At 40.0% G+C, this 15,301-nt stretch overlaps 1 protein-coding gene across 1 annotated transcript in view; it reads left to right on the top strand.

Annotated features, from left to right (window-relative positions):
• The window catches only part of LOC143875314 (BTB/POZ domain-containing protein), a 44,418-nt gene extending 31,123 nt beyond the window's left edge, over nt 1-13,295 (top strand). Inside the window, exons 3-4 of the mRNA XM_077376958.1 lie at nt 12,135-12,250; nt 12,345-13,295. Coding sequence (XP_077233073.1) covers nt 12,135-12,250; nt 12,345-12,956 — 728 coding nt within the window. The 3' untranslated portion in view covers nt 12,957-13,295. The remainder of the gene's footprint in view (nt 1-12,134; nt 12,251-12,344) is intronic.
• Nucleotides 13,296-15,301: the final 2,006 nt, after the last annotated feature.

Below are 15,301 nucleotides of genomic sequence, written 5' to 3'. Positions count from 1 at the left end.
CCAGTTTGTACTTTCTTTGTGATAAAGATAGCCCTCCACGTGAATGGGCTACCTCTATCCCTAGAAAGTATCTTAGACGATCAAGATCTTTGGTGCAAAATTCTTTCTAAATAAAGTCCTTCAGCCTCTGTATACCCACATTGTCACTCCCTGTAATTATGATATCATCAACAAAAACAATCAGGAAGATCATACCATCTTTGTCCTAAGAGTTGAACACTGAATGGTCTACAACACATTGTTTCATGCCAAATCATACGACTACATCACTAAATCTTCCAAACTAGGCACGAGGAGACTGTTTAAGACCATATATGGCCTTCTGTAACTTACGGACATCATGCTTCATCTTCCCTTGTGCGACATACCCAGGATGTTGCTCCATGTATACCTCTTCCTGCAGATCACCATGCAAGAAGGCATTCTTGATATCTAACTGATAGAGAGGCCATGACATATTCACTGCAAGAGATATCAAAACTCGTACTGAAGGAATTTTCGCCATACGAGGAAAAGTTTCCTTGTAATCAATGCCTTAAGTCTGTGTGTACCCTTTGCAACCAATCGAGCCTTTAGTCTTTCTACTGTCCATCTGGTAAGTGTTTTATTGTGAACACCCACTTACAGCTGACTACCTGCGCCCTTAGAGGAAGAGGAACCAAATGCCATGTATGTTTTGACTTCATAGCACCCATTTTAGCACCCATTGCTGCTCGCAAACCTAGATGAGCTAAAGCTCAACAACATAATGAGGAATAGAGACAGAGGACGCAGATTATAAAACTAAACTATAAGAGGGTGACATAACGAGCATAAGAAACAATATCAGAAATGGGATGATGAGTATAACGAGAACGTGTACGGGATGACACAGGAGCATCATCAATTGCAGAAGAAGAAATAGTTACCTTAGAGCAGTGGGTTGACCAACGGGGACATCTGCACATGTGGGTAATAAAACTTGTCGAGGACCACGTGAATAAACCTTCACCTCAGGAGGTACTGGTAGCGGAAGAGAAGAAGATACTTGAGGAACTAGTACCGGTAGCGGAAATAGAGGGTCCGGTGAGGGGTTAGGAACAGACTTAGTAAAGTAAGATGTATCCTCGAAGAAGGTAACATCCACAGAGACATAAAGACGACGAAGCTGCGGGCTATAACACTTATATCCCTTGTGAGTTTGAGAGTAGCCCAGGAAGACACATTTAATGGTGCATTGGTCAAGCTTATCTAGTCCAGAAGTAAGATTATGAACAAAGCAAGTGCAACCAAAAGCTCTAGGAAGTAAAGGAAAAGGACTTCTAGACGGATGTAATACCGAGAAAAGACGACCTATTCTGTAAGACAAACGAAGGAAGACGGTTTGCCAGAAAGCTAGATGTGAGAACTACATCAGCCCAAAAGGTCTTTGGGACACGCATCTGAACTAGAAGAGTGCGCGCCATATCGACAAGGTATCGAAGTTTCTTCTTAGCCACACCATTTTGCTGAGAGGTATGGGCGCACGATGACTGATAAATAATGCCATAAATAGAGAGGAACTGCTAAAACCCATTAGAAACGGAAAAATATTCACTTGCATTATCAGTGTGCATAGGACTGTCAATCGGGATGGGCAAGCTCGAAGCCCTCCCGTTCGGCCCGCTAAAAGCCCGCCCATAATGAAAATGAGAACAAGCCAAACCAAGCTTGGTCAAAAGTTGAAGCTCGAACTCTAATTTGGGCTGAGCTTGATCAAGGGTCGTCCAGCCCGTTATAGGCCCGGGCCCGATAATATATTTATAATATAATTTTTCAAGATTTTTTATGCTCTTAAAAATCAGTAGATATTAATTAAATAGGTTACTTAAACATTAGTATCCTATAGGCTATAGTTCGACATTAAATAGGTTTTTTTTTTTCTTAATTTTGCCCCTCTTCAGCCCACTCCGTATGAACGGTTTGGATCATCATATCTTATAGGCTATAGTTCGACCTCATATTTATTAAATGAATAAGACAAAATCTGGCAAAAAATCAATCGGTGTGGCTTTTCTCACATGCCAAAGCCAACAAGTTTAATGGCTTTCTATGAAATTCGCTTTTCTGTGCTTGGCTTAGTCTTTTCTCGGGCAAAAAATAAGAGGTGATGGGCAAGCCCGAACTAGGCCCGAAGCCCGTTGTGGAGTTTGGGCTGAGTTTGGGCAAGCAAATTTCTAATTTAGTCAAGCCCGAACTCGGCCCGAAGCCCGCTGTATAGACATGGGCTGATCTTGAGCACCTCAGGCCCGCTCAAGCTCGACCCGATTGACAGTCCTATGTATGCATTTAATAGAACATGAATATTGGGTAGAAACTTCAGGATAAAAGGAACGAAATGCATCAAATACTTCTTAATGATCTTTCATTACATATAACTATGACATCCTGGAAAAGTCGTCAACAAAAACAATAAAATAACGATATCCAAATATAGATGGAGTTCTACAGGGACCCAAATATTAGAATGTACAAGCTCAAAAAGACTAGACACACGACTAGGTGACCTGGACGGAAAGGAAACACAATGGTGTTTTCCATACTCATAAGACTTGCACTGAAAAGGAGTAACAGGACTAGACACAACGGATGAATGCTGCATGCGATCTGCTTGAGGATGACCAAGACGGCAGTGCCTCATAAATGAATCGACGGAAGCACTCAAGGCAGAATGCAAAGGTCCACTATCAAAGTAGTAGAGGTCGTCTACCTCATGGCCAAACCAATCCTCCTCCCAGTCGCTAGATCCTGAAAGATACAATAAGAAGGAAAGAATGTTACAGAACATCGAAGATGGCAAGTAAGCTGACTAACAGAAAGTAAGTTACAAGGAAAACTAGGAACACATAAAACAAAGGAAAGAGAAGTCAGGGCAGAGCGATGTGTCCCCGGTACCATACATAGGACACATCGTTCCATTGGCCAAGGTAACCGATGTAGATGTAGAACAAGCCGCTAAGGAACTAAGGAGTCTACTATTACCAGTCATATGATGAGAGGCTCCATAGTCAATTAGCCAGGAATTGGAACGACTAAGAGAGCAGGATGGATTGCTACCTTCCGTAGCTAGTGTGACAGTGGCTTGGTTTCCTCTATTCTGGGATCTCAATAAGGCCTCATACTCAGCGCGCGAAATGACTAGTGCATCAAAATGACTAGTGCATCGGCAGAGGTGGGAGAGAGGGGCTGCTGATGAGCTAGAAACAGTCGGACTAGAAACATGATAAGCGACACGGGAGGGCTGTAACTCCGGATGTAGATCATATCAAAGCCAACAATAAGGTCCTCAAAACCATAGTAAGTACAGTAGCGGGATCCACGACCACCAACACCACAGCCTCCCCCTGAATCTCTGCCAGATCCACGACCATGACCACCCGCGCATCACGACCATAACCGTTGTGCACGGCAAGAGCAGGAAGCTCAATGGATGAATCATCAGGGATCGTCATGCTGAATAACCACAACAAAAACAACCAACGAACAAGAACTGATCACCACCAAAGACGGACACTAAGAAATCTCCAATAAAAATTCATGGCGGGCGAATCATAAACCATCAACATACTCCAACATATGGATCGCAAACAACCATTATCAACAAAAATCTCAAGTACTATCAGCACCAAACAACCACTACATCTACAGAAACCTCCACTAACTTCGACCAAACAACAACCACCAAATTGCCACTAAGACCATAAAATCAAATCACCAACAACAGATCAACATATATCCACCAGAAGGTCACCACGACTGAAGCGCATCACCGCCAATAACAACTACAACCCAATCACCATGAACAACACAAGAGCGAGGCACCCAACATCTACCATGTAACGAGGAACAACCGATCACTACCAAAGCCAACAAAAATTTCTCTTAGACATTTCATCAAACAGTTGGTGTGAACGTATCAACACCAACGGACAACAATAACCGGAAAAGGGACAATCACAAACCATTGTACCACATGAACAATCACAAACAGATCCACCAAGCTGACTAACATACACTACCAACGATTAGAAGCTACGAAGAGCATAGAAAAATCAAGCCACCAACAAACGACCACCAATATCACCAAAACTAACCCCAAACCAACGACAAGCACCACCAACAACTAATTACCATCAAATCGCGAACAAGTTATGCCAACAAAAGCATCTACACATGCTATCTCACACATTAACACATGATTCCGGGATAGAAAGGTGCAACAGCAACACTAACATACACCGCAAACATGAGAAAATCACCAAACAATTGTCCGGAACCATGAGATGGGAAAGATCAAAGAATCTTTGTTTAGAACATCAAGACAAAGAGATGGAAGTAGATTATAGCAAGTTTAGGGACTGATTGGTAGAGAGTAATGGAATAGGGTTAGGATTCAGAGGTTGAAAGAGGGTTTAATGGCGGTACGACACTGTTTGGGTGGTAGTGGTGGGGAGCGAGTGGCTTGGGGGAAGGAAAACCACAAAAAAGATGATTTAAGGTGGTGAGGAAATATGAGAATGGACAAGGAGTGCGATTAGGGTGAAGGATGATTAGTGTTAGTGTTAGGGAGGGTCGCACGGTAGTACTGATTTGGGTTATGGTTTTAGGGTTTCTGGGTTTAGGGTTAGGGTTAGCGTAGGGATCTCCAATCTCGATCTTCAATCTTTCGCTCTGATACCATGTTTAAATCTACATTGAAGTATTGAGAGTGGTGAAGAGAGGAGAGAAAAGATGGAGAGGAGAATGCGTGACTGAGAGTAAAGCTTTCTCTCACGCACACAATATATATAGAAAGGGTTCCTGCGCTCGAGTGCAAGAACAGGGGTGGGCCACATTGGGGGGGGGGGGGGGGGGATCCAAAGCATTCATTTGATGGGCCCTTTCATGGATAGGGTGTCCACCAAAAATCAGCTCCATCGGTTCACCATAGGGTGTCCATTTGTGGGGCCAAAAATAGGCGGATTTGTGGACAAACAGTATTTGTCCATTTTTGGCCCCACAAATGGACACCCTAAGATGGTCCAATGGAGCTGATTTTTTGGACACCCCCCATCCATGATGGGACCTTGTCAAATGAATGCTTAGGATCACCCCCCCCCCCCCCCCCCCCCCTCTTTTCCAGCACTAGAGCGAAGATAAGCTATCTGTGCTCGAGCGCAGGAACCCTTCTCTCTCTCTCTCTCTCTATATATATATATATATATATATATATATATATATATATATATATATGCGTGTGATACAGAGAAAGACATAAATACCCCCAAAGAGGGTGTGCAGATAAGCTATCTGCGCTCGAGCGCAGGAACCCTTCTCTCTCTCTCTCTCTCTCTCTCTATATATATATATATATATATATATATATATATATATATATGTGCGTGTGATACAGAGAAAGACATAAATACCCCCAAAGAGGGGTGCGCACATAGCCACAGACAACCATACTCAACAATACAGTTATAAATCTGGTCCGATTTGGACCGAAAAATACTTGGACATATAGTTTATAAATCTGGTCCGGTTTGGACCCAAAAATACTTGTACATATAGTATGTAAATCTTGTACGATTTGGTCCCAAGATACATGCATTCACAGTTTATAAATCTGGACAGAGTTGTGCTCGAGTTAAGGCACATAAACAGTCCCAATTCTAAACAGATGTGTGCTCCAAAAACACACGCACAGACAGGGACAGAGCCAGGAATTTGCTTTAGGGGGGCAGAGAATGGTTATTATTTAATAGTTAACATATTATTGGGAAGAAAAACTTCTAATTTAATTTGTAACTAAAAAATCCATTAATATTTTTTTCATGCCAATTCTGGGCCTATATGGTGGGACACACGATAAGGAATTGGAGATCATCTTAGCTAGGGCTGCAACAGGGTCGGGTTTTTCAAAACCCTAGCCCAACCCTGGAACCCATTATCTTGGCCCTGACCCGCTGACCCTGAGTCAGGGTCGAAAAACATCAACCCATTGCCCGCCCTACAGGGCTCAGTGCTGGCCCTAGCCCGCCCTGATTGGGCCGGGCCGGCCCTAATTGACCCTAGTGCAAATACCTGTTAAGAGTGCAAAAAATAAAGCAACCACTTATCATATAGAACAAAATGATCAATAAACAGAGAAAGGGAACAAAATAAGACAATATGAATTCAACAACATGACGGGCAACAAAGACAATTAATAATAATAATCTAAAGAAACATCAATCCAAGATAATAGAAAACATTAGCAAAAGAAACATGCACAGATGGTTCAATTCTATAATAGAAAACTTAGGGTCGGGCCGGGTCAGGGTACCCGAGGCATTAACCCAGAACCTGACCCGACCTGAGTCAGGGTCTAAAAAAATGAACCCTGACCCGTCCTCAGGGTTGGAAACTCCAGCCCTGACCCTGTTCGGGCTCAGGGCGGGTCAGGGCTGACAGGGCCAAACTTGCACCCCTAATCTTAGCCATTGATATGTTCTAGATCGCTGATCTTTATCATGTGATGACATTGTTAATATGTGTTAATTTGGCTTCAAGGAAAGCACAAATAAATAGAGAAGCTATGCAAAAATAAAAAAAATAAAAAAAATCATGTTAAATTTATACTATTCGTAATAAATAGAGAAGTTATGCATTAAACTTTAGATTTTGATGGGAATGTTACATTGCATAGCATGGTGGGGGCCACCATCTCCCTCTAACTGATGCATAAGGTGGAGCAGACAGTTTACACCTCAGATTTCTGAGATTTTGTGTTGTGTTTGTGTGAAGTTCAGTATTTTTCAAAAAGTACTGTGAGGCCTACTACATAGGATGATACAAACCATTCATTTGTTAGGGCACAACGGAAATAAGTTGTACGCTCTTAATCATCTCCGTAGGATGATCCTAACCCTTCGATCTATAAAGGTTTCTTTTACAAGTACTCCTCTAATGATAGGAGGGTTAGGCATCCTACCCTTATAGATCGGAGGGTTAAGATAATCTTGTGGAGAAGGATTATTTACATTGTGGCCCAACAAATGAATGGTTTGGATCATCTTGTGAAGTGGCCCCATGGTACTTTTTAAACAATATTGGATATATTCAACCTTTTTTGTACTTGGGACAGCCCCCTCTAGTGAAAAAGAGTAGTCATAAATATACTAGATAAATACACTAGAGGGGGCTTTCCCAAGTAAAAACAAAGGGAGAATGTATCACTTGCCACTTACCACTTCATGGCCACACCGAGAAATGGGAACTTTAGAGAGAGAGAGAGAGAGAGAGTAATAGATAGGTTAATTTTTTTTTTTTTTAAATTAATAGATAGGTTAATTTGGGCTGCTATAAATGTGGGTTGCATGTTAGCTGTCATGGAAAAACACTTAATCTAGGAACTTAATTTAATATACAAACTTAATTTGTGTTGACTCTGAAGGAAAAAACGCTATAGTATAATTTACGAAAAAAATCCTACTTCTTGGAAGGGGCAAATACAAGGATCATATGAAAAAGCCCTAACCTGTGGGGAAACCCCCCCGGCTTCGCCCCTGCGCACATACAGTCCCAAAGTCCTTTTTTATACTACATACCAAAACCCTAATTATCGAATTGAAAGATGAATAATGAAGAAAACAAGACAGAGTTGACTTACCTGGAAGGTGGGATGAAGACTACACCCTTGCTCTTTCTCTTCTCCTCTTTTTTACCCCCTCTCTCTCTCAATCTCCTTCTCACGTTTTGCAAGGAGAAAGAGACGGGGCGGGGGGCGCTCTTCCTCACTCTCTCCCCCTTTTTTTTTATTGTGATCAATTTATCCTAAAGGGAAAGGCTATGTATATAAGTAATTCTCCCATAATTAAGTGCATTGATGTGCTAGGGAATATATATAATTTATGGAGGGTTGCATTTTTGGTTTCCCTCCAAGAGTCTGGCTTTTGAAATTCAAATGTTCTTTCCCTATTTTAAAGATGTACTATCTCATGTTGCCAATAAGGAGAAGAGAAAGTCAACACTAGAGAAGATTTGCCTTGGACGCAAATCTACAAGTTGGGGAATATTCCTCAAATCTTGAAAATTCGACCCCCTTAATGGAGGGAAATAAAATTTTCCAAGAAGTGAAATATTGGGGGGTGGGGGGATTAAGGTAATTTCCATGGAAAAAGTTTCAAAGGAAAATTTTACGTGTGCACAAGTTTTCGGAGTATGAATAAGAGCTGTCGATTTTCCATTCTTTTGATGTCAAGGGATCAAGGGGAAGATGGACACACTAAGGGGACAATGGGGTTGGGTATTACATATGATTAAGGTCCTGGAACCCATATATGAGTGGGGCTTCCCCCTTTAGAGATGGGTAAGGGACCATGTTATGTGGACGGTAGGTGTTAGGCACCATCCTCACTCGGTGAGAACCGGTCTCTAAAATAATTCATAATCCTTTTGAAAATTAAAAGGAAGCATTCTAGGGGCCAAGCGGGCCTGCACTGCTTGTGATGCATCGACGCCAAGTATCCTTAGGAAAAGGCCTCGAGATTTAGGTTCCTGCAAGAGACCAAAGGGAAGAAATAGTGATTGTGTCTTTTTTGTAGGCCCTATCAAGGATAATGACTAGAATCCTACTTGTAATCTCGTGGGGGCACCTTGTCCCAACCACATTATAACAAATTGTCATTTTTCAAAAAAAAAAAAAAAAGGTTCCTGCAAGGCCCTAAGCCTCATGGCTTTCTCCGAACATGCCATTACTGCCCCTTATGGAACGTGAAGAATAAAGAAAGAAGAAAAAGAAAGGAGAAGAATTACTTACCTGATTGATGATGGTGGCTTCGATCCTAGCACTCCGAAGGCTGGGCTCTCTGTGCCAATGTGGGGGACGTCGCTCGACTCCTTGGGTCCTTATGGGGTGTTCTGAAGCTTTTTGGTCCTTTCGGGGAGCTAAAACCACTATATAATAGGTTTATGTCTCTTTCTGGGGACTTCCGGCCAAGAAATGGAGTCATAAGTTCATAAAATTTCTCCTCTTTCAGTGCATTGGGCTTTTTCTGTTGATCTTTGTTGCCCTTTTACAAAAGCTACACAAACATCGTTTCACCACATATTTTATGTAAATGTTACAATAGTAGAAATGCCACATCTTATGGATGAGATTAACTTGGCGATTAGGGTACTTGGCCTTCTTTTTTATTTTGGCAGCTAGAGCAAATGATTGATATGGCTTTGATTTCTTTTTTGTCTCTATTGGAAAGATTTTTTTATCTAAAATAACAGGTGTGACCATTTGACTGTCAGACAATATTTTAATTGGCATTTTGTTTTCTAAAAATAAATCAGAGTTCTTCTAATAGACTTTTTGCATAATCACTTTCGAGTATTCAAAACAGGAATCTACTACTTTTGGACAAATGACTTTTAAGTGAAGCTAAAAGCAATCTTAGCGGACATTGGATGTAGTTACCTAACAAGAAAGGAAGAAATGATTGGAGATTTTGAGGAAAGATGATGTCCTGGATCCAATGGTTTTGCTCTATGTCTTTGTTCTGAATCTCTTATACTCTGTGTCACACTTTGATTATACAATCTCTAGGTTTTGGTAAGTTGTCCCTCTCCAAGTCATCATACATGACTTTGTCTTGGCGAATCACAATGGATTCTAAGGTGGTGAGTCACACTATGAAACCATCTTGTTATACCCATGGTTTCAAATTTCGGTTTCGGAAAGAGTTTTGGTCCTCACCGATTTCGGCCTAAATTACCGAAATTTTAGTAAATTTGGCTGAAATTTCGGGAAAGTATTAAATAACGGAAAAAATCAATTTTTTTTGTTTGAAATTCTTGAAATTTCGATTGAAATTTAGAATTTTAAGTCGAAATTTTATACCATTTCGACTTGAGGGCTAGGAACATAACAGAGAACATGACCTTGGATAGGAGCTAGAAAGCACGGGTACTCTCCCGGGCATCCCGTACCCGTACCCGACACGTATGGGGTGCTGGTACGTTCGGGTACGCCCTGGGTACATCCCGGGTACGTACCCCCATAATTAAAAAAATAAAAAGCCTTTTTCTTGTACCGGGTGCGTGTCGGGTGCATTAGGGGTGCGCACCCACGCGTACCTGACACGTCCTGCTTCTCTTACCTGGTTTGTAAACCCTTCCTGCTTCTTCTTCTCTCCGCGTACCCGACACGTCCTGCTTCTCTTATAAATGTCTTTACTATTTTATTGTCCATTTACTTAAGATTTACATGTAAATAACGGAATACCCCTCATTTGGATTTATTAAAAATAGTTTCAAGACCCAAATCTAAAATGAAAAAAAGTCAACTCTCCTGTTCTAGTACTAAATTCGCAGAAAAATGGTCAAGTCAAAATTTTAACTTTCTTAACTTCCAAACGGTGGGGTATTTTTCAAATTTTAAAAATTCATAAAATCTATCATGTTCAAACTTTATTAAAACCCAAAAGTCAGGTAAAAAAAATCTCATAAGTTGGTCTCTAAAAATTATTTATCTTGTTAGGCACTGGTCAACACACTGGCGACAGACTTTTTTTCAAATGAATGACGTATTGATGCCTCATGTTATGAAACATGGAACTTAATCACTTATGAAATGAAGAGTAATATTAGAATATTCCATTTTGGTGATGTTATTGTTATTTGATTGCTCTCCAATTATTTTTTTTAATTTTTATAAATATATAATAAAATATTAAAATATATTAATATATTCGGCGTACCCGAACGTACCTGCACTTGGTTTTTTGAAAAATCACGTACCCACGTACCCGTGTCGTGTCGTACCTGCACCCCATATCCGTACCCGTGCTTCATAGGATAGGAGAGAATGGAAGAAAGTGATCCATGTAGACGAACCCAACTAGTGTCAGGATTAGACTTAGTCAATTTGAGCCAGGTCTCCTTTCACCTTCTTCATGAAAATTTTCTAAAGGATTCATTAGTCGACCCCAACTAGTTTGGGACAAAGGCTTAGTTGAGTTGAGTTGAGTTGAGTTTTATTTCATAGAAAATTTCGGCCAAAATTGCCGAAATTTTGGTAATTTCAGCTGAAATTTCAGGAAAGTATTAAATAACGGAAAAAATCGATTCTTTTCGGTGAAATTCCTGAAATTTTGGGGAAAACGAAATTCAAAATTTCAAAATTTCGGTCAAAATTTTATACTGTTTCGGGTATATACCCGATTTCGGTTTCGGTCTCGACCGAAATCTCAAATTTTGGTCCAAAATTTTGGATTTTGGTCGAAATTTAAAACCATGTTTATACCTTGGTGCAAGTGTTGGGAGGCATTAATAGGTTCAAAAATCATTATTTACAAATAACTCAATTGAAATGATTTGCACCATGTTTGAGTTATTTTTCTAAAATTAGTTGAATGTACCTTTATGGCATTAATCCTAACCAAATATATGTGCCCTAAGAGTACTTTTTTTAATGGTGTGCCCTAAAAGTATTTAACCGCATATGAAATGTCAAGTAGTATCCATGCCCAAACTGATTCTCCATTTATTGTTGCAACTTGCAATACTTATGCAAAGCAGTTTCCCAATTTGCATGACTGCCAGAGCATTGCATATAATTTTACAGTAGTATTACTAAATGAATATAAAACATACATCCTAGTATGATTTACTTGTAGTGTTTGCATTTAAGTTACATTGTTAACACCTCCTGGATTCCTAATTCCATTAGACCAATTAGTTGATGCCAATTCCATAAGACTGTTCCGTGTGGCCTCATATAGAAATAAAATGTGAATAAGATATGCATGTCATTTTCTTTATAAGCAAAAATGAATTCCATTTGTTTACAATTGGGCCTTTCAGAGCCGAGTCCTTACAAAGTTCCTTGGAGTTGAATAGCTTGATTTTATACTATTGTTCCAAAACTTCATTTCAGCTGCCAAAAGAAAATCAAATTGATTGAAATCATTCATCCTAAGTTCATAACCTTATTAAAAAACACCGAGAATTTGATATGCTTACTGGAAATAATGCAAATCCCTATACCATTAATTCAGATCGCTTAAACATGCTTAACATTGACGACCTTCTGTATGTGTGGATTTATGGATATGCATGGACATATGTCTAAATGCCCATTTACGGACTATTTCTTAATGCAGTTCATGAGAGAATACTCCGGACCAGTGACGACTTTGTATGGCCAGTGGACACCACCTTTCATGGGCATTTCATCATCGACGTAGAATTTCTAGACTTAAAGATTTCTCCTCTAAATGTGAGGACTACTAATCATCTTCTGCACTTATGAGGTCTCAGTGAAGCAAGTTATATTTTCACCTTAAAATTCACTTGTTACTATTTAAATTCAGGGTGGTGTAAGTGAAGCACATTCTATATGGCCCAGTGAAGGAGCAATGCAATCTGTTGCAAGCAAAAGCACTCTCCGACGCCTCTCACGGATGCTTGATGAGGGTATCCATGCCGATGTGACCATCAACACAGCTGACGGCACTCTCAGAGCTCACAAGGCTGTTTTATCGGCAAGTTCTCCCGTCTTCTCAAGCATGTTCATGCATGACCTTAAGGAGAAGGAATCCTCCATTATCAACATAGATGATATGTCATTGGAATCATGCATGGCTCTCCTTAGTTACATATACGGAGGCATAAGACACGAGGAGTTCTGGAAACATAGGCTTTCGTTGCTTGGGGCAGCAAACAAATATGACATTTCTGACCTCAAAGAGTGCTGTGAAGAGAGCCTTTTGGAGGACATCAATTCTAGCAATGTTCTTGAGAGATTGCAGGAGGCTTGGTTATACCAACTGAGCAAGCTGAAGAAAGGGTGCTTGACTTATTTGTTCGATTTCGGAAAGATATATGATGTCAGGGATGAAATCAGTTCCTTCTTCCGGCATGCGGATAGGGAACTGATGGTAGAGATGTTTCAGGAGGTACTGACGGTTTGGAAGCCGGTGTGATACTAACGGAATGTGGCACACTAGTATCAGTACGGGTATAGAAAATTTAGTTCTTTTTAGGCTTCTGTTTGTATGTTATCCAAAGTGTCTGTTCTGTTACGTTGCTCAATCGTCCCTGCAACAAATTCGAACTCATCAGAGGTTCATGTTTTTGCTCCTGCATGTGAGAATTCTGGTAAAGAAGTCCTGTATTTAGAATGCCTAGCATGTTTGTGTTGTCTTCTTCTGTCATCCTTCTCTATGGTCAGGTGTTTTCATGGTTTGAAGTGCTTGTTTATGGGAGTCATGGTTTGAACTTCCAAGGACCGAAGCATGAGTTGATCTTATATTTTTGGGTTCTCTGTTTGTGTTTTTTTTTTTCTTTTATTTTTTTAATAGGTAAAGTGGGATTTCTCTGATAATGAACCGTGCTTTTCATGTAAAAAAAGAGGGAAGTGATACATTCACCCCTTTTTCTTACTTGGGACAGCCTCCTCTACTGTAAAAGAGTAATCAGAAATACACTAGAGGGGGATTGAGCCTCTAGCTCAACCGTCAAGGCATTGATCTTTGAACTAGAGGTCGGGGATTCAATCCCAGCTTACTAACCAAAACCAAGGGTAGAAACATTGTTACAAGATGATTTTAATTTTTCAAAAAAAAAAAGAACACTAGAGGGAGCTGTCCCAAATAAGAAAAGCGATATATCAGCCCCTTATGATTACTTGGGAACACCCAGCAGCAGTGTATCATTGACTACAGAGAGGCTGATGTACTTCACGTCAGAAGGATTCATATTGGGCTGAATGCCACGTACCTTGCTGGGTGTCCGAAGTAATCAAAAGGGGCGTATGTATCACTTCCCTTTCCATGACTGGGCTACAAAGCAGGTATTAGTTCTTGAGGATGAAAGCTCAGTCATACTGCACCAATCTAAGAGTATTCATGAACACGGTTTTGAATTTTAGTTGAAACATTTTGTTTCAGTTTAAATATTTTGATTTAGGCCACTACCGAAACGGAATCTACATGGATTTGGAAAAATGTCGGGATTTAATTATTTTTTTGATCGAAATATGCGAAACATGCAAATTTTCACATAAACAACAAAATTCTAACATTATGACAGAAATTTTGACAAAAATCAACAATATTCACAAAAATAGAACAAAAATGAGATTTCTTTTAGATATTTTTAAAAAACGACAAAAAATAGAACGAAAATTCAGTGGATAGAATCACATCTGAATTTTGGCTGTGATTTCGTAGCAAAATGTTCATGTGATCTTGCAAGATTTCAACCGAAATTGGTTTAAAACCTTGTTCATGAGATGCAGTGATTAGGCCCACTGATGTGACATTCGTGTGATCGGAATTGTCCATTCTCTAGCACAAAAATCAATGTGATTGTAACAGTCCTAAACTTCCATCAGCGGTTGCAAATGGATAGCTGGAGTAATATTTTGGGCTCCTGGATCTCCAATGGTGTGTGGATTCAGTTAATGAGATTGACTAGCAAACAGCCATGAAATGTTACAAAATGAAGTAATGGCCTAGAATCATCTAATGGTTTAGGCTGCTTAGGTATGGGACTAGGTGGGTTCCAGCCATGGTTTTAAATTTCGACCGAAATCTAAAATTTAGGGTTTCGGTTGAGATCGAAACCGAAATCGGGTATACCTGAAATGTTACAAAATTTCGACCGAAATTTTGAAATTTTGTTTTCCCCAAAATTTCGGAAGAAATTTAAGGAATTTCACCCAAAAATCTTGATTTTGTTCATTATTTAATATTTTTCCGAAATTTCGGCCAAAATTTTGTATGACATAAAATATTATTTTAATTGATTTCCTAGGATTTCGGCCGAAATTTCGACATTTCGGTTTCGGTGAGGACAGAAACGCATTCCGAAACAGAAATTTGAAACCATGGTTCCAGCTTGGTATTGGGCAAGCTTAAAGTTCGAAGGGGGCCTTGTGCTCCATCAATCCCGAGGTTTTTTAACCTGTTGGCGTTTTTGGTGTGGCCAACATTGCTGGGACCCACCTCAAGTAGAAACGTTAGTTTCCTTGTCAATTTGATAAATCCCAAAGTGTTTTTAATTTGTAAAACACTAAAGTGTTTGAGTTGTGGTGGGATGCAAATACGTGCACTCCCAATCTCTATAAATATGTGGGCGTTTGATGGGAATAAACACATACATATAGCTAAAGTTCCATCTAAAGAGAGGGTCCCTAATCTGAGAGGAAAGAGTGCCTGCGATTCCATCGATCAAGTCTAAGGTCTTCTCAAGATTAAAAGATCTCTCTTCTCTTGTTCGTGTGCGCAGCTGAGATCGTGTTCGACGTTCGAGGGAGTCATGATCT

Source organism: Tasmannia lanceolata, unplaced genomic scaffold, assembly GCF_043159265.1.
Source record: "Tasmannia lanceolata isolate RefF3 unplaced genomic scaffold, GAP_Taslan_0.1 ptg000002l, whole genome shotgun sequence".
Taxonomy (NCBI): domain Eukaryota; kingdom Viridiplantae; phylum Streptophyta; class Magnoliopsida; order Canellales; family Winteraceae; genus Tasmannia; species Tasmannia lanceolata.
This window is presented reverse-complemented; position numbering and strand designations above follow the sequence as displayed.